General features: G+C 40.5%; 1 protein-coding gene across 19 annotated transcripts in view; it reads left to right on the forward strand.

Annotated features, from left to right (window-relative positions):
- The window catches only part of Erc2 (ELKS/RAB6-interacting/CAST family member 2), an 865869-nt gene that overhangs the window by 276703 nt on the left and 567646 nt on the right, over positions 1-21520 (forward strand). For all 19 annotated transcript variants that reach the window (XR_004116280.1, XR_004116279.1, XR_004116282.1 and 16 more), the window contains one exon: positions 10010-10084. Coding sequence is in view for 13 of the 19 variants with exons in the window: in XM_031362063.1 (XP_031217923.1) it covers positions 10010-10084 (75 nt within the window). In the remaining 6 variants the exon portion in view is untranslated. The remainder of the gene's footprint in view (positions 1-10009; positions 10085-21520) is intronic.

The following is a 21520-nucleotide window of genomic DNA, read 5'->3' on the forward strand; positions in this document are numbered from 1 at the left end:
TATATGACTCTCTGGGGGCCATACCTATTCAGTCAACCACAGTTGTTAATATAGCGGAGTCTCAAAATGTAAGTTGGATTAGTCTTAGGACCAAAGTTTGTGAATGTCCAAGTCTGTTTGTTATACTTACTTTTATTGTTTTATTTTATTATTATTATTACTGTTATATAATGGCATAGAAGACTTCTATATAACCTATTCTCATCCTTCTACATGTTCAAAGGATCTCTAGATTGCCATAATATAAATGCTATATGAACCATTGTTACACTCAAATATTGATAGAATAATGGCAAGAAAAAAAATCTCCTTGCCAGGTGCAGACACATTTCTCCTAATACTTCTTTTAAAGAGTATTTTTATTTATTCTTAGAAAATCTCATATATATATACATATATATATATGTATATATATGTATATGTATATAGTGTGTCTTGGTCATATCCATCCCTACCACATTTCAAATTCTCCTAATAACCCCATTCAATAACTAATTAAGTCTAGTTAGTGTTGCCCATATGCACATGGGTTTGTGGCCATCTGCCAAGGCGTGACAACCTACCAATGATCTGTACACATCTCCAAAGAAAATGCCCTGTCTTCCAACAGCTATTGAGTAGGGTATTAGTCCCTTTCCCATCCATGTTAGATTCCCTAATAGTTTTGGTCCAGATGATTAAATTTAGAGATGAAAAACTCACAGACAGAGAGAGTCGGTTTTTTTGGAACAGAATTATTCTTCTCCCACTTTTGTGGGCCTATTCATGCTTTTTTTTTTTTTTTTTTTTGACAGGGTTTCTCTGCATAGCCCTGGCTGTTCTGGAATTCACCCTGTAGACCAGGTTGGTCTCGAACTCAGAAATCTGCCTGACTCTGTCTCTCAAGTGCTGGGATTAATTTAGGTGTGTGCCACCACCACCTGGCTTCATGCTTATTTTTTAAGCTTTAGTAATTAATAAGAATATCATATAACAGAACTATTTGTTATTTAGATGCATTTCTTTATGTTTTCAAGTACCAAAGAAAGCAATGGGAAATGGAAGGGCAAATCAAAGGAGACACAGGGAAGTTGCTACAGTGAGAGAAGGCAGTTGGGATGCCACCTTCCAATGTCCTATCAAAGCCAAGTGGCAAGCATGGGTTTTGCTTAGCAGCCCAGGCTCTGGAGTCAGGCTGTCTGCAACAAACCATTGCAGCTTATCAGGTTTTCTTGGGCAGGTTCCTAACTTCTTTGCTTCTGTTTCAAGTGAAAAGCGATGATAATAATAGTACCTGCCTAAGGAGGTTATTTTGAGAATTAAACACATTAATATTCATCGAGTGCTTAGAAGATTGCTTAGCACATAGTCATGCCTAAGTAAGTACCAGCTATTATCTTCACAGCACACTGTTTTTGGTTGAAAGCACTGTAGAACATCCAGGCTCTCAAGTACAATATCATTTGTTCTATTTCAGTGGTCAAACAGTGTTGAGCAGCTACTCTTGGCTGACACACCAGTATTCTCTGGGAATGTAGTAGAAACAGAGAGTCCTTGTATTCATGCCTCTGTTCATAATGCTCGGTGCTCGGTGGTAGACACAGACGTGAATCAGATATACCTAATTTTAAAGGTTAGTATAAAGCTGAAGCTATATTCAGTGATACAAAGCCATGAGAGGGTATGTGAAGGTGTGGAGCTACATTCATCTGGAAGGTCTGCTAACAAACTTTCTGTGATAGGTTTATAATCTATGAGTGTATCACCCCAAAATATCCATGATATTTTAGTAGTTCTTTGTCCGTTATCTGGTCTTAAAATACTGATTACTAACTATCTCATAGAGTCTGTGGGTCAGGAATTGAAGAGTTACTTAGCTAGGGAGTCATAATTGGAAGGCCACATTGAGGTTTCACCTTGACAGAGATGTTGTCATTTGAAGGCTTGACTGGAACTGGATGGCCTACCTTTGTGATAGTTCATTTGTGTAGCTGTTGGCAGGAGGCCCCTGTTTCATTTCTCCATGGGATGGTATAGTATCTTTATGATGTGGAATATGGATTCCCATACAGATTGTGATCCAAGCATGAGAGCAAGAAGGAAGCCATACAGTCTTTTCCAGCCAAGCCCCAGCAGTCATATATACCATGTCCAGCATACTCCATTTGTGGACAATGAGTTGCTGAGTCCAGTCCATGGTGGCGACAGGGGAAGGAATTTATAAAGGGGATGCACAGGATGTGGGTGTACTTTAAACTACTGCTGGGGAAAGGGATGTGTTTTTCTGAGGTTGCTAGAGTCAGTATTAAAGAAGCCCTAGATAAAAGATTGAAACATTGTATGTAAAGGGCCAGATAGCAAATACTTTTAGTCCTTTGTGGTGATCTGGTCTCTGTTAGTGCTACTAAGCAATGCTGGCTGTTACAAAATAGGAGCAACCATAGCAGTGCTCCAATAAAATTTCATTTATCAAAAATATGGTGAACTCTATGGGCCCATGATCTACCAATCGATTGACATTGTAGACAAAAAAAATAAGAGAAGGATAAATCTAAGAAAAACAGTCTGTTTAATAAAAGACATAATTGTTACGCATTTCAGATACACGGGATAGAGTTGGGCTTCAGTCCCAACTACTGCTTAACTTCTTGAAATTTTATTTGTAATGAAAAAAAAAGAAAGAATAAGTAAAAAAACCTATATTATTTCACAAAAAAACAAACTTCAGTATTCGCATCTAGTATTTCTTTAACTTAGAAGGCAGTGTAACTTGTAGGGAGCTTTGTACTGTCTGTGTAATAAGCCCGGAGAGATGCATGGCAAGGAGCTGCTACCAGGACACGTTCTGCACATGTAGAAATGAGGCAGGTTGCAGAATTTCATTATTATGCTGATGTTTGTCAAAGGTTGTGGTTGTGAGAAAAATACACATGATATAAAACCTACAACTTTAGCCATTTTTTAGTGCATGGATGAGTAGTGTTATCCATGCTGTTGTACAGTACAACCCATCTCTACCACTTTTGTTTTCATTTTGCTAAACTGAAACTCCAAATCCTGTTCCCCTACTTTCTGGCGTCTTTATTTCTGTATTTGTAATTGGCCTATTGCACTCAACATGATGCCTTCAAGTTTCAATCTGTGTTGTAATTTTTTCTACTTTGTACATTTTGACATTTGTTTGTCTGTTTACCCATGGATGGACATGTGAATTGTTTCTGCCTCTTGGTTATTGTGATACTTGGTTATTGTGACACTATGAACTTGACTGTACAAATATAAAGTTAAGTTTTGATCAATGGTGAGTTAAATAGTGCTGAGTTACTGGTTAAATGACTAATCTTATATGAATGTCTCATAACATGCATTGCCTTTGCCTGTCTCCCCAGTGAATGTCACATATCGGGCTTCAATATTAAAGACTGATATGGGATGGTGTTTAAAACTATGTTGTTACTTATTAATTTCCCCAGTTTGTTTTGGTCTTTATGGGTTTTCTCCCGGCTATGATGCTAGGGTCTGATTCTAGAGCCTCATCCACACTAGCAAGCACCTTGTACCTAAGCTATATCCCCTATCCCCAAAATGGCAGCCATGAAATGTGGCTATAGATTTTCTTTTGCATCCTACCCTGGAATCAGGGAAGAGTCATTACTGCCTCAAACTATAGCATGGCAAAGTGAGGCTACAGGTTTAGATCCTCAAAGACAGTGCCGCTACCTACTCACTCTCTAGAACTCTTGCTCTCAGAGGCGTTTTAATTAAGCCTAAGAAGAGATGATATCCCACGCCTGCCATGACTTGAGGATACCCAAGCCATAGTGTGAGGATGTATGTTGGTACGCAGAAAGACAATTCTAATGAAGCTCAGCCTTCAAATTGTTTTCCCGGTACATAGAAAGACAATCAGGGAAGAAGCCATCTTGAGAATGGTTCCAATTCTTCCTGTTCCAAGTTCTAGACATCATTCCATAGAGATAAATCACTCCCATCTCATGCTTATATATATTCCTGACCTACAAATTCATGAACATAATAAAATAGCATGTAATAGCACTAAATTGTGTTGGCTTGTTGATACCAAGCATGACTTCCAGAAGCATGTAAGATAGAATTAGATAAAAATAGTAATTACCTTTGGGAAGGAAGTTGAGTTTTAAATGTTTTCTTTTTTCTTCCTTGTTTACTGAGGAAAACTTATGTGGTATCTATGAACACTGTATTGCCAGGCTCATCTTGGAAGCTAGGGAAGTTAACACTGAGGGTCTTTCTCTTCCATTATCCACCTTAGTTTTGGACATAGGGCCTTTCATTCAACCTGGAGCTCACTGTTTCAGCTGGGCAGGCTGGTCAGGGGGCAGGCCCCTGGGATTCTCCTGTCTCCATGCGTGTACACACATGCGTGCGCGCGCGTGCAGACACAAACACATACACAGTCCTAGGGCCACAGATGTCTACTGCCACTCCCATTTTTCACGTGGGTGCTGGGAAGCTAGAATTGTGTTGATCCTCATGTTTTTGAAATAAGCACATTTCCAGTCTGTGCTCAATATATGCCAAGAGATGTCACATCAGTGAGCCACTTGAGACTTCATGGCCAGAATTCTAGAATCTTGGTATAATTCCAGACTGATCACCTGAAAAGGTTGGCAGTTAGACCCTATACTGCCAGGGTTTTTTATTCCTTCTCTTTTTCTTCTGTTTTTAAAACTGAGACTTGATGTGACTAGAAATGCAGTCCAGAGCTTAGCATTTCTGTCAGCTGCCTATTAAACTAGCACTGTTTTCAGGCTAGAAGATACTATTTTTCCATCCTCTCCTCACCTCTAGAAAGCAGATTTTTCTTTGGTTCAGAGAGGGGGAGAAGGAGGGATGTATCCAGTTCCTCAGGTGAGGATGTAAGGTCCTGATGTCTGACTTTCAATGGCATGCTCTTGGAGCGAAAAGTTTCATGGATGCTTTTAGCTCCAAATCCTGGTCCAAAAGTAAAATCCCAATCTAGGTTTTGTGAATCAATGAAGCACCTCACACTGGTGTGGTGTGGTGTGGTGTGGTGTGGTGTGGTGTGGTGTGGTGTAGTGTGTGTGTGTGTTCACTCTAAGAGAGAATTCACACTTTTAAAATTTCACTTCATGTAGAGATCTTTGACCTGGAAAAGCCTTAAGTTGAAGTGTACTTAAACTAAACTTTGTGCTCCTTCATACCTGGTAGAAAATATCAAATTCTCCTAGGGAAAGCCATTTGCTATTTCAGATGTTTGGTGGGTGCATCTTGTAGATGGCTATGAATAGTTTCAAGCATCCAGGAGGGAATCTCTTCATCTCTTGTCTAGTTGGAAAAAGTTGGGCATGGAATCACACACTAAAGTTGCTAGCAATTTCCAAGCAGCAAGCAGCTCTGGATTGATCGGGCGTTTCTTCCCTTGCAGCCATTGTAGAGGGTGAGCAGAGAGGCTTCTCCAGATAAAGCCTGCAGCTCCAAGGCTTAACTTCACAGGAGTGTATTGTTAACACACACTCTCTCTTTCTGTAGCTGTTCAGAATCATTTTTCAAGGTTTGATTGAATTTAAAAATTCAATCAGTGTTCAAATCATGTTTCAGGGACTCAGGCTTCTCTTATATTAAGGCCTTGCCATCTTCCTGGCCCTTCGAGTCCCTTAGCTTTGGATTAACAGATAGGAAGGCAGGGAGGCCTAGAAGTAGCTTAGAAGTTTGCCTGGGAGAGTCTTCTTATTTTGGTCCAAGTTCCATTGGTTAGAAAGGCCAGTTTAGATCTGATGCAGTGGCAGGGAGCTTCCTAACAATTCTGTGCTACAGAAAAGGAGTCCAGATTTTAGGGGCCATTGGTTCTTCCTGCCAAGGCACAGTGAGCATTTTCAGAATCTCAGAGAGGAGTGAATCACTAAGATGGGTCCTTCAGATGCTCTGTGCACTCTGAACACAGGTTATGAGACAGTTTCTTACCTGACACCAAGGGATTGAGGTGATCTTTACAAACTGAAGTCATAATGGACAGACGACAGTGAGAGTAAGAATTACAATTCCCAGGTACATTCTTTTTTAAAGGAGTGACATGGAAGGCACAATCCAGTCTGGAGTCTGAGCTATTTATTGTGTCAGAAGTTGTTGACTAGAAAGAGGATCATTCATGTTTTTGCAAGATTATTCCACACCTTTAGCTTTTTTTTTATTGCATGTCTATCCTAATATTTCCATATTCTGTGGTAATTAGAGCAGCACATGCCTTTACCCTGTGGTTTTAAAATTAGCTTCATTGATTTGTTGTTTCTTGATTATTTTGACTTGTTTTCCTCAAGTTATATTAAGAGTTTTTATTCTAGGATAGGATTGATTATGGAATGAAACCATCATTTCTCTGCTTTTCTTTGTTTGAAAAGGTGGGTCATGTTCTGTGGACCAGGGTGCCTCAGCCTCCTAAGTGCTGGGGATCGCAGGGGTGCGCTACACTTTGCCTGGACATTTGCCTTTTATCAAAGATTATTATTTTTAAATTTATTTTTATCTTATTATTATGTCTTGCTTGCATGTATATCTGTGCACTGTATACACGCAGTCCCAACAGAGGCCAGAAGAGGGCATTGGATCCCTCCAAATTGGAGTTATACCCCTTGGATGCTGAGAATTGAACCTGAACATTGTAGATCAGTCACGCTCTTAACCACTGAGCCATCTCCCCCCACCCCCTACTTTAAAGATTGTTTTGACATTACTTGATGTCAGAACTGCTGACCTGCAAAGTCCATTGTTTTTCTACCAATAACTATATGGACCAGCTCTGAGGAGTGACTTACTTACTGTTTTCTTATCTGTGAGATTTAGTTGGTCTGGCGAACAATGCTGGAGGCAGTTGTAGGATTAAGTTGCTTTCTTTAGAGGTTGAAGTCATATGAGATTCACCCCATGGTATATGGAACTAGGTTGGTTGTGACCCATGAAATCTGGATGTTGAAATTGTTTCAATTAAATATACAAATTCAGAATTAAGTACATTATAATAAAGTCATTCATTTTCCCTTAGGTCATTACATTATTATTATTATTATTATTAATTTCAATGTCTTAGAAAATGCTATGTGAGGTCTTATTTTACACTTTCTGCGTTTTCTACTCTAAGACAAAACACCTGTACTAGGTACTTTCTAAGACAAGTGATATATTGAACATACAGTTCTGAGCCCTAGGAGGCTCCGGACTGCATCATGTCTTGAAGAATGGTCTCATGATGAGGGTGCATGTGAGAGGGACAGGGTGCTTGAGGGACAAGCTTACTCTTGTAGTGACCTCTTAGGAAAACATGTCAAAACAAGGTCCCATGAGGAGTACTTGCTCCTGTCTGAACACAGTGTTCCTAGTTGTCAGTGGTCCCCCACTCAGGGGCACCATTTAAGGTTCTGTTGCCTCTCAGACTGTCACACTCAGAACCAAGATTCTAATGCAGCATTGGAGACCCAGTTAGACAGCGTCTCAGCCATAGCACTTCCCAGATTCCACTAAATGGTGGCTTAAAGTGGGCCATGGTGGATGCTGGTGCTTAAAACTTTTGCCAGAAGCACCTGGGACTCACTTTCTGTCTAGGTCACCTTCCCTCATTAGGTAATGCAGAAGCATTCAAGAAACAAGCAGTTCCACGGACAGTAGATGCTCAACAAAAGACAACTGTCCATAAGGTCGGTCCTTCAAAAGCCCTTGTGGTCTCCAGGGAGCGGAGCATTACCAGATCCTTCATTCATAAGCCCCTGGAAGGACTGAGAACATCTTTCTGTTTCTCTCTTCATATAATAGGATCAGCAGCTCGAGACGCTCTCCCTTGAGGGCTGTGTTGCTAGAAGAAACGTGGCAACGGATGTGCGAGCATCTTTAATAATTAGGGGAAGGTTTTTAAATCTGAGTTTGGGAAATAGTACTATGTAAGACTGGTGGTTCATGTTGCTCAGAGTATTGAGGGTGGGTTACGAGTCTCAGGACTCCAAGCTCAGGTTTGTGGTGATGGTCAGGACCCAGCCTGCTCTTCGGCACACAGTCAGGATTTCTTGGTCACTGGCATAAAAGATTACCAAAGGATGATACTGATAAAAGTTACCCGTTCATTCCCTTGTCCTGGATAGGGCTACCTTTTAGTGTGGAATGTGTTTTTCTAACAGTTTTTACATCAGTGTGTCCTGTCTTTGTGGAATGGTGGTGTCAGTAAACAGAAATGTTGAAAAGTAGTTCATTTTAAATGACCTCATGGCAAAAGCTAGAAATTGTATTGCTCCTCCCAGTTTTTTTACAACATTAACATTTATAGTCCAGTAGTTCAAAAGCCTAGAGGTACTCCATATTGGTTCTCAATTGGCTTTTCTGGAACCAGAAATAAATCTTACTGAAATCTTTATAAATGATCTGTATCAGCAGCCTGCATATGTGAGTCCTGTATTTACCTTCCTGCTAACTACTTTCACAAAACAGTTGATATTTGTTAAGGAAATCAAAATATGACATGAATAAACCTTGGTTTTCTCTCCTTAGATGACTTTTTAAAAAATTAGATATTTTCTTTTTTACATTTCAAATGATGTCCCCTTTCCTGGTTTCCCCTCAAAACAAAAACAAAAACAAAAACAAAAACAAAAACAAAACCCCTGTTCCCTCCCCTCTCCCCCCTGCTCACCAACCCACCCTTTCCTGCTTCCTGGCCCTGGTGTTCCCCTACACTGGGGCATAGAGCCTTCACAGGACCAAAAGCCTCTCCTCCCATTGATGACTGACTAGGCCATCCTCTGCTATGAGGATAAGTCCCACCATGTGTACTCTTTGGTTGGTGGTTTAGTCCCTGGGAGCTCTGAGGGTACTAGTTAGTTCATATTGTTGTTCCTCCTAAGGGGCTGTAAACCCCTTCAGCTCCTTGGGTCCTTTTTCTAGCTCCTTCATTGGGGACCCCATGCTCAGTCCAATGGATGGCTGTGAGCCTTCCCATATTCAATCACAAAACCCAGACACTATTGTGAATACCAGCAAGTGCTGGTTGATAGGAGGCTGATATAACTGTCTACTGAGAGGCTCTGTCTTTGCCTGACTAATACAGAAGTAGAGGCCAAGATGACTTTTCAAAGTCATGGCAAATGGTTCTTTTGAAGAGAGGATGCAGCAGGAGGGGAGGATGGCGCTCGCCTTTAATCCTAGCACTTGGGAGGCAGAGGGAGGCAGATTTCTGAGTTCGAGGCCAGCCTGGTCTACAGAGTTTCAGGACAGGACAGCCAGGGCTACACAGAGAAACCCTGTTTTAAAAAACCAAAACCAAACCAAAACAAAACAAAAGTTTAAAATCATAACAGTGATATTTGTTCTTCAGTTAAGAGAATTTGAGCCTTTCAGGAGTTTTGGGTTTGACCAGTTTTTCTCTCCTTGGACTGAGTTGCTTTTAATGCCAATTTTAATTTCTTGGCACCATGATATGTAAGCATATCACCCACGGATGTGATTTTTGAGCAAGAACCCAAAGTGTAAAACCATAAGCGAGAGATTCACAGGGACTCAGTCACCAGAGCGCTCCGAAAGTGTCGTAGTTGTACTGAAATGGCTTTAAATCGCTCCGTGCAGACCTGCTTCTGCAGCAGAATGCCTGGCGAGCCGCAGCTCTGCAGCCACGTTAGTCATTTCCCTTCCTCTGTCTCCTTGCTGTGCTCGTGCTGGGAGGGCAGAGTAATAGAATTTTGTAAATTACGATTCCAAGGCTGGGCACCAGCCCGTGTTGAACAGTTTGGACTATGATCACTTTCTGGCTTTGTCACAGTTGACATTAATTATTGATGGAAGTTTCAGAAATAGCGCATGTGCCAGGAGCCTTTCACCGGAACACAGGCTGCAGGCAGGAGGGATGCTGAGGAGTGTGGGGGAAGAGACACCTGTGGCTTGTTTATGTCTACATCCAGGGAACCTGGACCTGGTGGGCTGTGTGGTAGCTGTGTAAAGGTCATGGTATAACAGAAGGATGAATCGTCAGGCTTACTTCTATCGTGTTCCTCCCCAGGAATTGCACCGAAGAAGCCAACTTCAGCCGGAGCCAGCCAAGACGAAGGCTCTCCAGACTGTCATCGAAATGAAGGTAGGCACTAAGCAAGTTTGTCAAAACCAGCTGTGCCTGGGAGTTTGTTGTGACTGGATAGTGACTGACAAACATCTGCATGAACCCAGTGTTTGTCCCTAGACACTGCGCAGGGTGCTCACTCTGCCTCCGGATCTCTTTGCTTTTCTTAGTGAATTTCTTTTATTGGCCCTTTAATTAAAGAGCTTTTCCAGGCAAAAGAATAAAGGGCTCAAGTAGCCCTTGTTTAAAAGGAGCTGGGCTCCTTCCCACAAAGTGACTGATGCCTTTAAGGGCTCTCTTGTTTGAGCATTACAAATGCTTATTTCTAAATCAAGTAATCCTGCTCCCTCTATTCCTCTAGTTATAATGAAGAGACACCTTTGAAAACCTAGGATTTGACATGCTGATGCACTGGAGACATTAAACCTGGGAACTCCAGCGTCCCCAGTACTCACTTTTCAAAGAACGATCCTTTCTTTTAACTCCAGTAGTTTCTCCTTTGTCAGTCTGGAAGGAAGAATAATTTATTAAATACTTGCAAATGATAGAAGTACTATTGAAAGACATAGAAACTGTTTTAGGGATAATAATATATATATATAAAGTCCTCCTGACTGAGTTTAGGGCACATGAGGAATAATCAAATCAGTGGGGATGGATACACCTGGTCTATGATCAAGAAACAAATGTAAATGTAACATTGGTTTGTTAAAGTCTAGATGTTTGGACTTCTCTATTTCCAATTTTCTTTTCTTTTTTTCTTTTTGCCAGAAGGAAACAAATGGTAAAAAAAAAATTTAAGAATAAATAATTTTATTTGAATTGTTCTTTTAGGGAGAAAAATTTTCATCATGAGTAGCTCTAGAATCTGCAGGATCCATACTTGAGGCCATACTCAGAGATTTTCAGACCCCACTAGCCTGTCTGAATCCCTAGGCTTGCCTACAGATCACGGATCTTCCTGTGCCACAGTACATGACTCTGAATTGTCTGTTAAAAGTTCCTGAGCCCTAGAGAAAAACTTACGTGAACCGTTGAATTCTCAGCATATATAATTGTGACTTTAGATTTTGTTCTTAACTAGTCAATGACAGTGTTTTTACCAGAGAGCTTGGTTTGGTGGCAACAGTCTAAACCAGTGACTTCCCAGCTCTACATCTCCAGGTCACTTTCCTGAATGAGGTACTCAGGAGATACCTGAGCAGGCTGGTTTGAAAAGTATCATTTGAATGAACTACTAATAGGATTGGTTGGTAACGATTAATACTAGCTTAAGTATTGTTAATCTGTGTAACTTTAATTTACTTTGAAAAGAAACTTATTCTGAACTTCGAAGACAGTGGTTTATTGCTGGGATTTTGACTTCTCTTCACATTGTAGGCAAACCTGAAACTATAATGAAAGGAAAAAAGTAAAAAAAAAAATAAACCCAAACCCAACCAAAACATCAACACACAAACACACACACACACACACACACACACACACACACACACACACACACACTCACACCAGAGGAAAAGAGAGAAGAGACAGAAACAGAGACAGAGACAGAGATAGACAGAGACCAACTGTAATGAGTTGCTTTTTATTTTATAAGTGTGGCTCAGCCTCCCTCCTATCTACCTTTACACTGACTGCCTCAATTGTCAACACAAAAAGTAATAAGGAAGAGAATGTATATAATCTATTTATAAATTTCCATTCCTTTAAATAAAGAAAAAGGGAATTCTAGGAATCTCTCGAGAGCCGTCTTGCCAAGTATGGATGATGTTTCCTTGTTAAATGTCACCATTCAAAGACAGATAAATTTTTGGTGACTGTTTAAAGCAGAAATTTTGTTTTATTCTATTTACTGTTGTAGCTTCACATCTTATTATAAGACAAAAAAGTAAGTAAAGAGCTTTCATTTTGTCTGGCTAAGTGGGAAAGCATAGAATGTAAGAGGGAGATTAAGATAAACATATTCTCTATAAAGTGAGCCTGAAGGTTTTCTTCAGTGGATGTTGGTGGTGCTGATTGTAAGCATAGAATCATATTTTTAGGATAAATAAAGATCAATGGATGTCCCAGGAAACATAGCCTAGTTCTGTTCTGCTTTTGCCTCCCACCCCCTGGCTCATAGGAGTGTTTTGTATTTTATCCGTAGAGAAATCCAGTCTAATTAGCATCTAGACTCTACACACCTGACGTGAATTAGAGAACTCTTGGTGCAGGGTTATCTCTGACACCATGTGTGTACTTGTGACAGAGGTTCTGAGCTCATCTGATTTTGTACATTAAACATTAGAGGGAATGTTGGGAACACAGACAGGACAAGCCTTCGAGGGGACTACTGAACAGAAGTTAAGCTCAGAGCTTGGAATTTGAGATTGTTTTTTGTCTTGGATTTGGCCAAAAATTATCATTGTTAACTAGAGCTTTGCCAAATCTAAAGTTAAATAAAAGGGATAGTTTGTTTTTTAGAGGCAGTCTCATGTCTCATGTATCTCTCATACTGGCCTCAAATTTACTATGTAACCTAGAAGGACCATGAACTATCACCTGATCCTCCTGTCTCTCCTTCCCAAATACCAGGATTACCTGTCATTATGCCCTGTTCACAAACATGGAAAAGGCTCTCTAAGAGCCCCCTAAGTCTCGGGAAAATGACATGAGTTAGTGCTGATAAGATATCCCGTACTTGTCCCTTGTTCCTTAGCGAAACTGAGGATGAAGTTCTGAACCCCATTTGTTTCCACAAACATTTGCATCGACTCTGCAAAGGGGCTTGCTGTGAGGGTCTGCAGAACCCTGCTTCTCTCAAGCTTTGTGTGAGCTTCAGCCCACTGCTCTCTGGGAACTCTGTGTGGAAGTCTCTGCAGGTCCTGGAGAAGGCATCTATATCCCAAGAGGGGATGGTCCTCTCCAGACACCCCTTCCAGAACCTAGTTGATCCAGGGCTAAAGTCTGCTGAGGACAAAGAAGAGAAGAAAATGACAATGATGATGATCTATCTTTTTGCAGGGATCTCCACATTTTAAAATTGGCCCTGATTTGGTCTGGCAGGTATGTCCCACATTTGTACGTGGGAAACTGTGTGCACTTCTTTGAGAAGTTCCTTTCTCATGGAGCTCCTTTTCTGATTCTATGGCCAAAGATGCTTTCTTCCGCTCCTTTCTCCTCTGCTGGAGAGCTGCCTACAAGGACAGCTCAAAAGCCAAGCCTTCATTTTCTCTATTTAATGCTAGTGCCTTTGAAAGAATGCATTCTTAATCTGTTTCTAGCATAAATCTGACATGACATGAGCATGCTGCCCAAAGCTTTTACTTTCTTGAGCTCATTGATAAACTTTATGCAATTTTTAAGTAAGAAGAAAATGAATTATGTGAATGGCAATACTTGTCAGCTCTTTGCAAAAACATTTTTCATTAGAACTTTTAAACCAATGGGAATCTAATTCAGAGTTGCTGAAGTCCAAAGGAAATTTATTGGCATATTTAACTGAAAAACAAAGCAAACTAATAGAACCAATAAAACAATAAAAACCAAACCAAAACAGATTACGGTTCCAGGCACAGCTTGATCCAGGGGCTCAAGAAGTACCAGCACATGCTTTTTGTCTCATTCTGGTTTTTGTCTTGTCCTTCTTCATGAAAGCCAGTTTTAGGCAGCTTTTCCTTGCTTGTCTGAGGAAGGTGGCTCCAACAGTTCTAAAGTTCACAGAAGCCAGGGAAGGGAGAAGATTAGGTTTTTGCTTGTTTGCTTTGCTTTGAATTCAGAAAATAAACCAATGTTGGAGAAATGATGACCCCTGAGATGGGGTACAGAACTTTATGCCAACTTAAGAGCTCAGACTGAAAGAGGCCTGGGCTTCCCTTACTTGCTTAGCACAGTAAATCTGATGATCGACAAGGACAATTTTCTAGGATGGGCAGATGTCTTGGCTAACAATGAGCTTGCCATGTAGATGTTCTAGCTAAGCACAGGAACCTCAGCTCAGCCTTGGGTGTGTGGAGACAGTTGGCTCTCCAGGCCTGCTGGCCAGCCCACCGAGGCAGTTGGTGAGCTCCAGATTCAGCGAGGAGACTGTCTGAAAACATGAAATTCGTAAGAGAAGCCAGCCCCTGCCCTGAGTCACAGTTGAATACAGGTGCATCCTTCTGTGAGCCTGGCAAGGCACTGGAGCATCATAATGAATTGAGAAAGGTGCTTGATATGGATCTCTGGCCTCTTGAGTATGATTTATACCTGGAAGGTATTTCAAACAGTTGAAACTAAGCAAGAAGCAGCACTAAAATAATCTTCGTTAGGATGCTCCAGTGCCCCCCACCCCCACCTCACAGAAGGATATACTTATATTTACCTGTGACTCAGGGCAGACGCTGGCTTCTCTTACTGAAATAGAATATTGTACCTTGTCCCTATTACCAGCTCTTTTTTGTGGTGCTGTCCTGCAGGTGGGTTCAGGTTCCCTTAAAAGGAATCTTATACTTGATCAAATGTATTTCATTTGGGTCTGTTGGGTATAGGTATCCAAACCTGGTTCAACCATAGCCCAGTAACCCCCATGAACTGAATCAGGTTTGTGTTTGTTTGCTTGTTTTTGATTCCAGATGCTATACAGGTTTATCTCATTCATCTTTCGGACAGTTTAAGATCCTAATTAAAGGAATTTCTTCTCCCAGGATGTTATATTCGCAGGAAGATTGCACCATTTACAGGTTGCTAGGCTTGTATATGACCCACCCCCCCAAGGTGTGGCTTTATGGTACAGCACTTGTGTGACATCCCGCTTTGATCCCCAGTGATGGGTGCAAGTAAAGTAAATGCACAGCAAACCAACCAACCAACCAACCAACATGTTCCTGCCCCTTTTATGAATAATAAACAAGAGTAGTAAAACAGTCACATAGCTAAAGAAAGGGTTCCCTATGCTCGCAGCAAACTCTCCTCCCACGTATAGAAGTTAGTCAGTCTCTGTCAACCTGGGAATAGGCACACTGATCCCATTCCAGATGATATAGCTATTGTTTTGAGAAAATAAGCAACTGGCTCATAAGCCTACAGCTAGCAGGTTGGCAGCTAGGATTCGGATAAGTGCTCCCCTGAGTCACACCAGTGTTCACCGAGCGCTCTCTACAGTTTTACTAGCTCACGGGTCAAGTGGCTTTTCTCTCAGCACTTGTTTGGGGAAGTGGGGAGAGACTTGCATCTAAGAAGAGCAGAGTCAGCTCTGGTTGCTGGAGGAGCCTTTCAAGTGTTTGCAAAGGTTCAGGGCTCTACCTGGTGGCGTGAGGTAGACGTCATTCTACACACGTGTCATCTAGCCTTCAGATATGTCTCCCGTAATCAGCATGGATCCTGCTTCCTACTCTGAGTTCTGAGTCTTATTTATTGTGAAGTTTATTTTTTTTAACAGTGGGGCATGACTGGTTCAGGCTTGCAAAGCCCTGTTTTCATTTTCAATAAAATAAATCTTTAAACATAGTTTTCTAATTATTTTTTAGAATTTTATGAATTTTGATCATATATACTCTTTCTCCACAGCTCCCCTAGTTCTTCCCAGGTTCTCCCATCTCCCCACCACAATCAACTTTATGTCTTTTATGGTTTTTATTTTGTGTTGCCTAGCTATTCCTTGATGCATGGCCACCCACTGATGTGTTGTTGACCTAGCAGGGCCACACCCTTAAAGAAAATTAATCCTTCTTCCCTCAGACATCATCACTTTCTATGATTCCTCAGTTAGGGTGGAGGCATGTGGATCCCTAACCCTCCGTACTGGGATGCTGGGTGGTTTCATCTTTTGGGGGCTTATGCAGGCAACCACTGCCACTGTCAGTTCTTGAGTGTAGCGGCCCTATTATCCTGAAGACCATTTCGCTCTGGGCTTTCCTGACTTCTAGATCTTAAAATTGTTCTGGCCCTGATGGATGGATAGCCTCCGAGCCTTTTGTGTATATGTATGTGATGGTATAGATTTCTCATATATGAGGTAACACTCTGTCAACACTTTTTCTGTGCACTTTGGCCAGTGCTGGGTTTTGTCTCAACCACCATCTACTGCAGAGAGGCTTCTTTGATAAGGGCTGAGGAAGAGAGGCACAGGCAGAGGGCCATTTGATATTATGTCCATTTAGCAGACTAATGATAGTAGGGTCACCCCTGGTGCCTATGAGTTCCCAGTATGGGTTCTTAGTTATATTGAGTGTGCCAGACATGTGTTTCCTCCTGTATAGTGGGTCTTAAATCCAATCAGAAAAGCCTTTGAAAACATGTCCTCCCTTCACTTATGATGCTAGAATTATCCTGTAGCTTAGTTTTCCCCCATAGGGAATTTCTTCATCTTCTCATCTTACAGCTCGAAACCTTTTCTGTCTCATTTAACTATTTTTCTTAAATAAGGGGGAAATTGTGGGTTGTAAGTGACATCCAAAAAAAGCAAAAAGCAAAATGTCTGGTTCAGTGTAGTTATGAGTGATACTTATTTGTCTTTAGAACAAGTAAGGCTTAAAAAGTACAGCATTTTTCCTTTCTTGCTTCCTAAGTTGCTGGAACACTTCCTATAATGTACTTGAGTCTAATTGTCTGACTGTGATGAGAGTTAATAATTTCTGCTGTTAACTTCGTTAGTTGTGAAAATATCACTCCTGAATTTGAATCACACATGCCTGTATTTATTGAGCAGTTACCTTGTACACGGTACCATATGCTGGATCTTAAACAAAACGAAACAAAACAACAACTTGAACGGTAAGTCAATCAGGTGCTAGTAGAAGGGAGTGGACACCCGGGTTACAAAATTAGGTAAGAAATACAGAGAGTGGGCTATGGGAACCCAGAGGATAGCAAATGAGATGGGGGTGGGGTAGAGGGACTGCTTCTTGGAAAAAGTGACGTTTAGAGGTTACCCTTGGAAAACTGGCACAATTATGAAACATGGATGGGCTGGGTTATGGGTTATAAGCATAGAAGACCATGAGGGTAAAGACAAGGAAGCCTGACAAATGTACAGAATGTCTGGGGAAGAGCAGGCCAGCCAGGTGCTTGACAGGAGGATTTTTAAGCCTAGAAGCAAAGGAAGAGAAACCAAGAGGAAGTAGAAGGAAAAAAAAATAAAAACAAGAGTCAACATTAGTGAACCGAGACATCAGCCTTTTTTAGTTAGGAGCACCACAGCCAAGTACCAACTGTCAGAAGACATTCTCAAGAATGACAGATTCTGCTTAGAAGCTTTAGCAACTCGAGAGATGGCTCAAATAACCTGAGCAGGAGAAATGGGGACATCACTCCAAACCTTAAAAAGTAAACAGGGGGATTTTTAATGAATGATTCATGATAACAAAATTGAAAATTTAGGTCAATGACTGAATTCTGTTAAAAATACAACCTGCTAAAACTGTCTGAGTAGAAATAGAATATCCACGAGTCCTAGAGTCTAAAGACAATGATGATGTCATTAAAAACTCACAGACCAAAGGAGCTGAAGGGTTTGCAACCCCTTAGGACGAACAACAATATGAACTAACTAGTACCCTCAGAGCTCCCAGGGACTCTACCACCAACCAAGGACTATACATGGTGGGACTGATTGTTTTGGCAGCATGTGTATAGTAGAGGATTGCAAAGTCAATCATCAATGGGAGGAGAGGACCTTGGCCCTGTGAAGGTTCTGTGCCCCAGTGTAGGGGAATGCCAGGACCAATAAGTGGAAGAGGGTGGAGAGGCAAGCAGGGGGAGGGGGAAGGCAACAGGGGTTTGTTCTTGTTGTTTTTGTTTGTTTGTTTTTTTGAGGGGAAACTTGGAAAGGAGAAATCATATGACATGTAAATAAAGAAAATATCTAATTAAAAAAAAAAAACTCACCACCAAGCCAACAGAACCCCCCAGAACCCAAACACAAATTTGTAGGTCTAGATGTAAACTTCAGATAATTGTACCAAATGTTTGTGGAAGGAGTTAGATAGATAATAGGAAAAGTATTTCAAAGTGGAATGGAAGAGTGAACTGCCTGTTCTTTATGTGTTCTACTTAAGTTCCATGTTTCTGCTTGGCCCTACCAAAGCACTGGAAGTAATTATCTGAGTAAACCCCACTATGAATTATCTACGTTAAATGAATGAAATGCCATGATAGATGGCAAGGGAAACTGCAAAATTATACTAATATTTGTGTTATATCAGTGCTATTCTCCATAGCAAAATATAAAGAAAAAAATGAAGGTGACTTAAGTAGACACAGAGAAAGCCTTGGGTGGACATAGCACCTTTGAAAGCATTTTGAGATTACAAGTGGAGAGTTGTCTTAATTCAGGAACTACAAGAAAGCTATAGCAAGTATATTTCACACCAACACTTGATCACTTTCACCATGGTACCAGGAACAGGTAGGGAGATCTGTTGCTCTGGAGTTCAACATCACAAGTCTAAGAATTAGAAATAAATAAATAAAAGCATTTTTAAAATATAGAGGCAACATGATTATAAGTACAGGAAATCTCAAATATGTATATATATATGTTTAGTTTAAAATGTTAACATTTAGTCAAACATTTGGTTCATACTTTAAAGTCAATCTTCTTTTAACAGTTATGAAATGAAATTTATAGAAGAATATCAGTTACAATGATATTAATAAACTCATATCATCTACAATTAACTCTTAACAATGATTGTGCAAGACCTAGACTACTCATTCTGTGGAGGGCTTTACAGCAAGAAGTAGCAACCTATTGCTCTATGAGACAACACAATTAAAATCCACAAAACAATTTTAAAGAATCCAGATCCAAAAGAGCATGAACAACATGATGGTGTTCTTTGTGCCAGTCAAAACTAATTAATGGTATGAAATACCCAGATGGTGGCTAATTTAGTGTAGGCAAGGAACGACCAGGAGTCAGAGAAGAATACCTTGGCACAGGTGCTCATGCCTGGATGTGTGAGCTGGTTGGCCTATGCCTAGTCAGTGCTCATTTGGTATAATTCAACATAAGTGGGGTGAATCACATGACCTGGGTAACTTGAAATAGATGTTACCTTTCTATAAAATACTCACTTAAAAGGAGGAAAAGCTCAACCATGAAAAACAGATAACACAATTAAAAATTGGATGAAGGACTTAAACAGACATTCTCCAGACAAAATAATCAGGTAGCCAATGTGAACATCAAAGGGACCTAGGTATCATTAGTCATTAGAGAAATGTAAATAAGTTGTATTTAGATTAACCCCTTAACCCCATAGGATGGCTAAAACAAAAAATGCCAAATAAGGAGTGTTGAAAAAGATGTGGAAAGTTTGGAAGAGTCAGATGTTTGTATGGGGATGTAAAATGGTGGAGTGCATTTTGGAAAGCTGCTGTGTACCTCAAAACCCTAAGCATGACCCAATATCTAGGCATACTAGACAAAATTGAAAACAAGTGTCACTGTCATTCCTCATATTTGCAAAAGGAAAACCACTAAAGTGTTCATCATGAAAAAATCCAGTTGGAGGTATCCACATAGTCACATGTTACTCAGCAAGAAGAAATAATGAATTACTGATGTATACAGCAACCCAGAGAACTGTGGAGATATCATTGCGAACAGAGGAAGCCAAGTTACAAAAGGCCACCTGTTACCATTACCTGATTCTAATCATGTGAAGTGCCCAATATGGATAGATTAGGGACAGAAGATGAGCAGTGCCACTAGCTGTGGGGAAATGAGCCAGATGAGTCACTGTAAATGGGTACAGAGCTCTGGAGACCTGAAAATGGTCTACAGTTGGAGAGTACCAATGCTTCCATAGACCATGGGATTAAATGGGTACATTTTAGGTTCTGTGTATTATATCTCATCTCTTAGTTGTTATTAAGTTTAAAGAAGGATATTACAAAGGAATGAACAGCATGATAAGCATTAATGTTTACTTTATTTAATAACTTTATAATGGAAGGGGTAGACATGTATTACTATGCTCTTAGAGAAGGTGCCCCAGGGTGATTACTAAATAGATTTTGAACTAGACTTAAGTAGTCTTTCTACCTCAAGCTCTTGGATTACCAGGATGCTGCAGCTATAACATATAAAGAGGTTCTACTTACCAATGTCAGACAAAGATTTTGGGGGAAAACATACCAAAGAAATGACATGTAAAATAGGTACTAACACTATTTATCTCCTCTAAATGGTCATTTCCAATTGTGTTGCATTTATTATATAGGAATGACATATAATTCTTATTTAGGAAAATGACAATAAGTTTGTTAAAAGAAAAGCCATTACCTGTGAGTATGATAACACAGACTTGCAAATTCCTGGGACCCTATCTAAAGCAAAACAAAACAACAAACATTTCCCAACATATACCTATCATCAACAATAGACCATCATAAAACATTAAAATATTATTCTTGTTTTCTTTGACTGGGTTAGGAAGATTCCAGTGGAAATCCTGGTATTTAATCAATGCTCAAGGAATCTTATTCTTTTAACCCCTTCCCTTTTAATCTGGAAACTAAATTTTGTCTGCAAAAAAATAAGATGTTACATTTGAGGAAAGACCTCCAGAGAAACAAAGCTAATAAGCTTTCTCTGGGCAGAGACATAGTCATGCTTTGCACGTTGAAAAGACTTTCAAATGTCTTTCAAAGGAGGAACCAGTGGAGAAAAAAATAAGCAAATCATATCATCAGAGCATGATGGTTTATAATGAATGACCAGTGACTTCCATCCCTTGCTTCCAAGCATCTGGCAAGACCCTGCTCTGCCTCTCACTGGTCTCATCTGACAAATGAAAAGATTAGAGTTAAGTGTCCTGCTTTAAAACTTCTACCAAGTTTGGAGGCTGTATGCTGGTAAATTGGATTCTCAAAAGATGTCTCTGTTGTGTCTGAGTCGAGGTGACATTCTTGTAGTATTGAAACCTTAGCTTTTTGTCTTGTGTCTTTGTCAGCAAAGTCCAGACCAGCAGCCACTGCTTGCTCCATTGCTGTTGCCGTGCCCAGCCTATTGTTTATTTAGGGGCTGCAATTTCCTTCCTGGCATACAACCCTACCAGTAGGGTTGAGAAGTCAACCACAGGCCTCATGTGAACTTCCCCTTTCAAGTTGTTGTAATGACAGTGTACCGGCAGTCGTAGGCCTCATCTCTAAGGCACGATTCCCTTTCCACATCCATCAGGCCACACTCGTGATGGTGTGGGCTGAATTCCTCTGCTGCCTTTGCTTTTTCCATGAAACAAGCTGGTTGAACACAGGAGGATTTGTGGTATGTTTTAGAGATCCTGTGGAGGCCTCTGCTCCAGCCAGGGCCATGGCTAGGGCTAAAAGGAACATGAAGAACAAGTTCAGGTTGGCTGCATGGCCAGAGAACATCTTCACCTAGTCTTTTTCCTTAGGAGAGTGAGGTACCCATGTTTTTTTTTTTAAACTTTTATAGCATTATGATGAGAAAAGTTACATGATTTCAATTTATCTGAATTTGTT

Source organism: Mastomys coucha, unplaced genomic scaffold (assembly GCF_008632895.1).
Source record: "Mastomys coucha isolate ucsf_1 unplaced genomic scaffold, UCSF_Mcou_1 pScaffold9, whole genome shotgun sequence".
NCBI classification, from domain to species: Eukaryota; Metazoa; Chordata; class Mammalia; order Rodentia; family Muridae; genus Mastomys; species Mastomys coucha.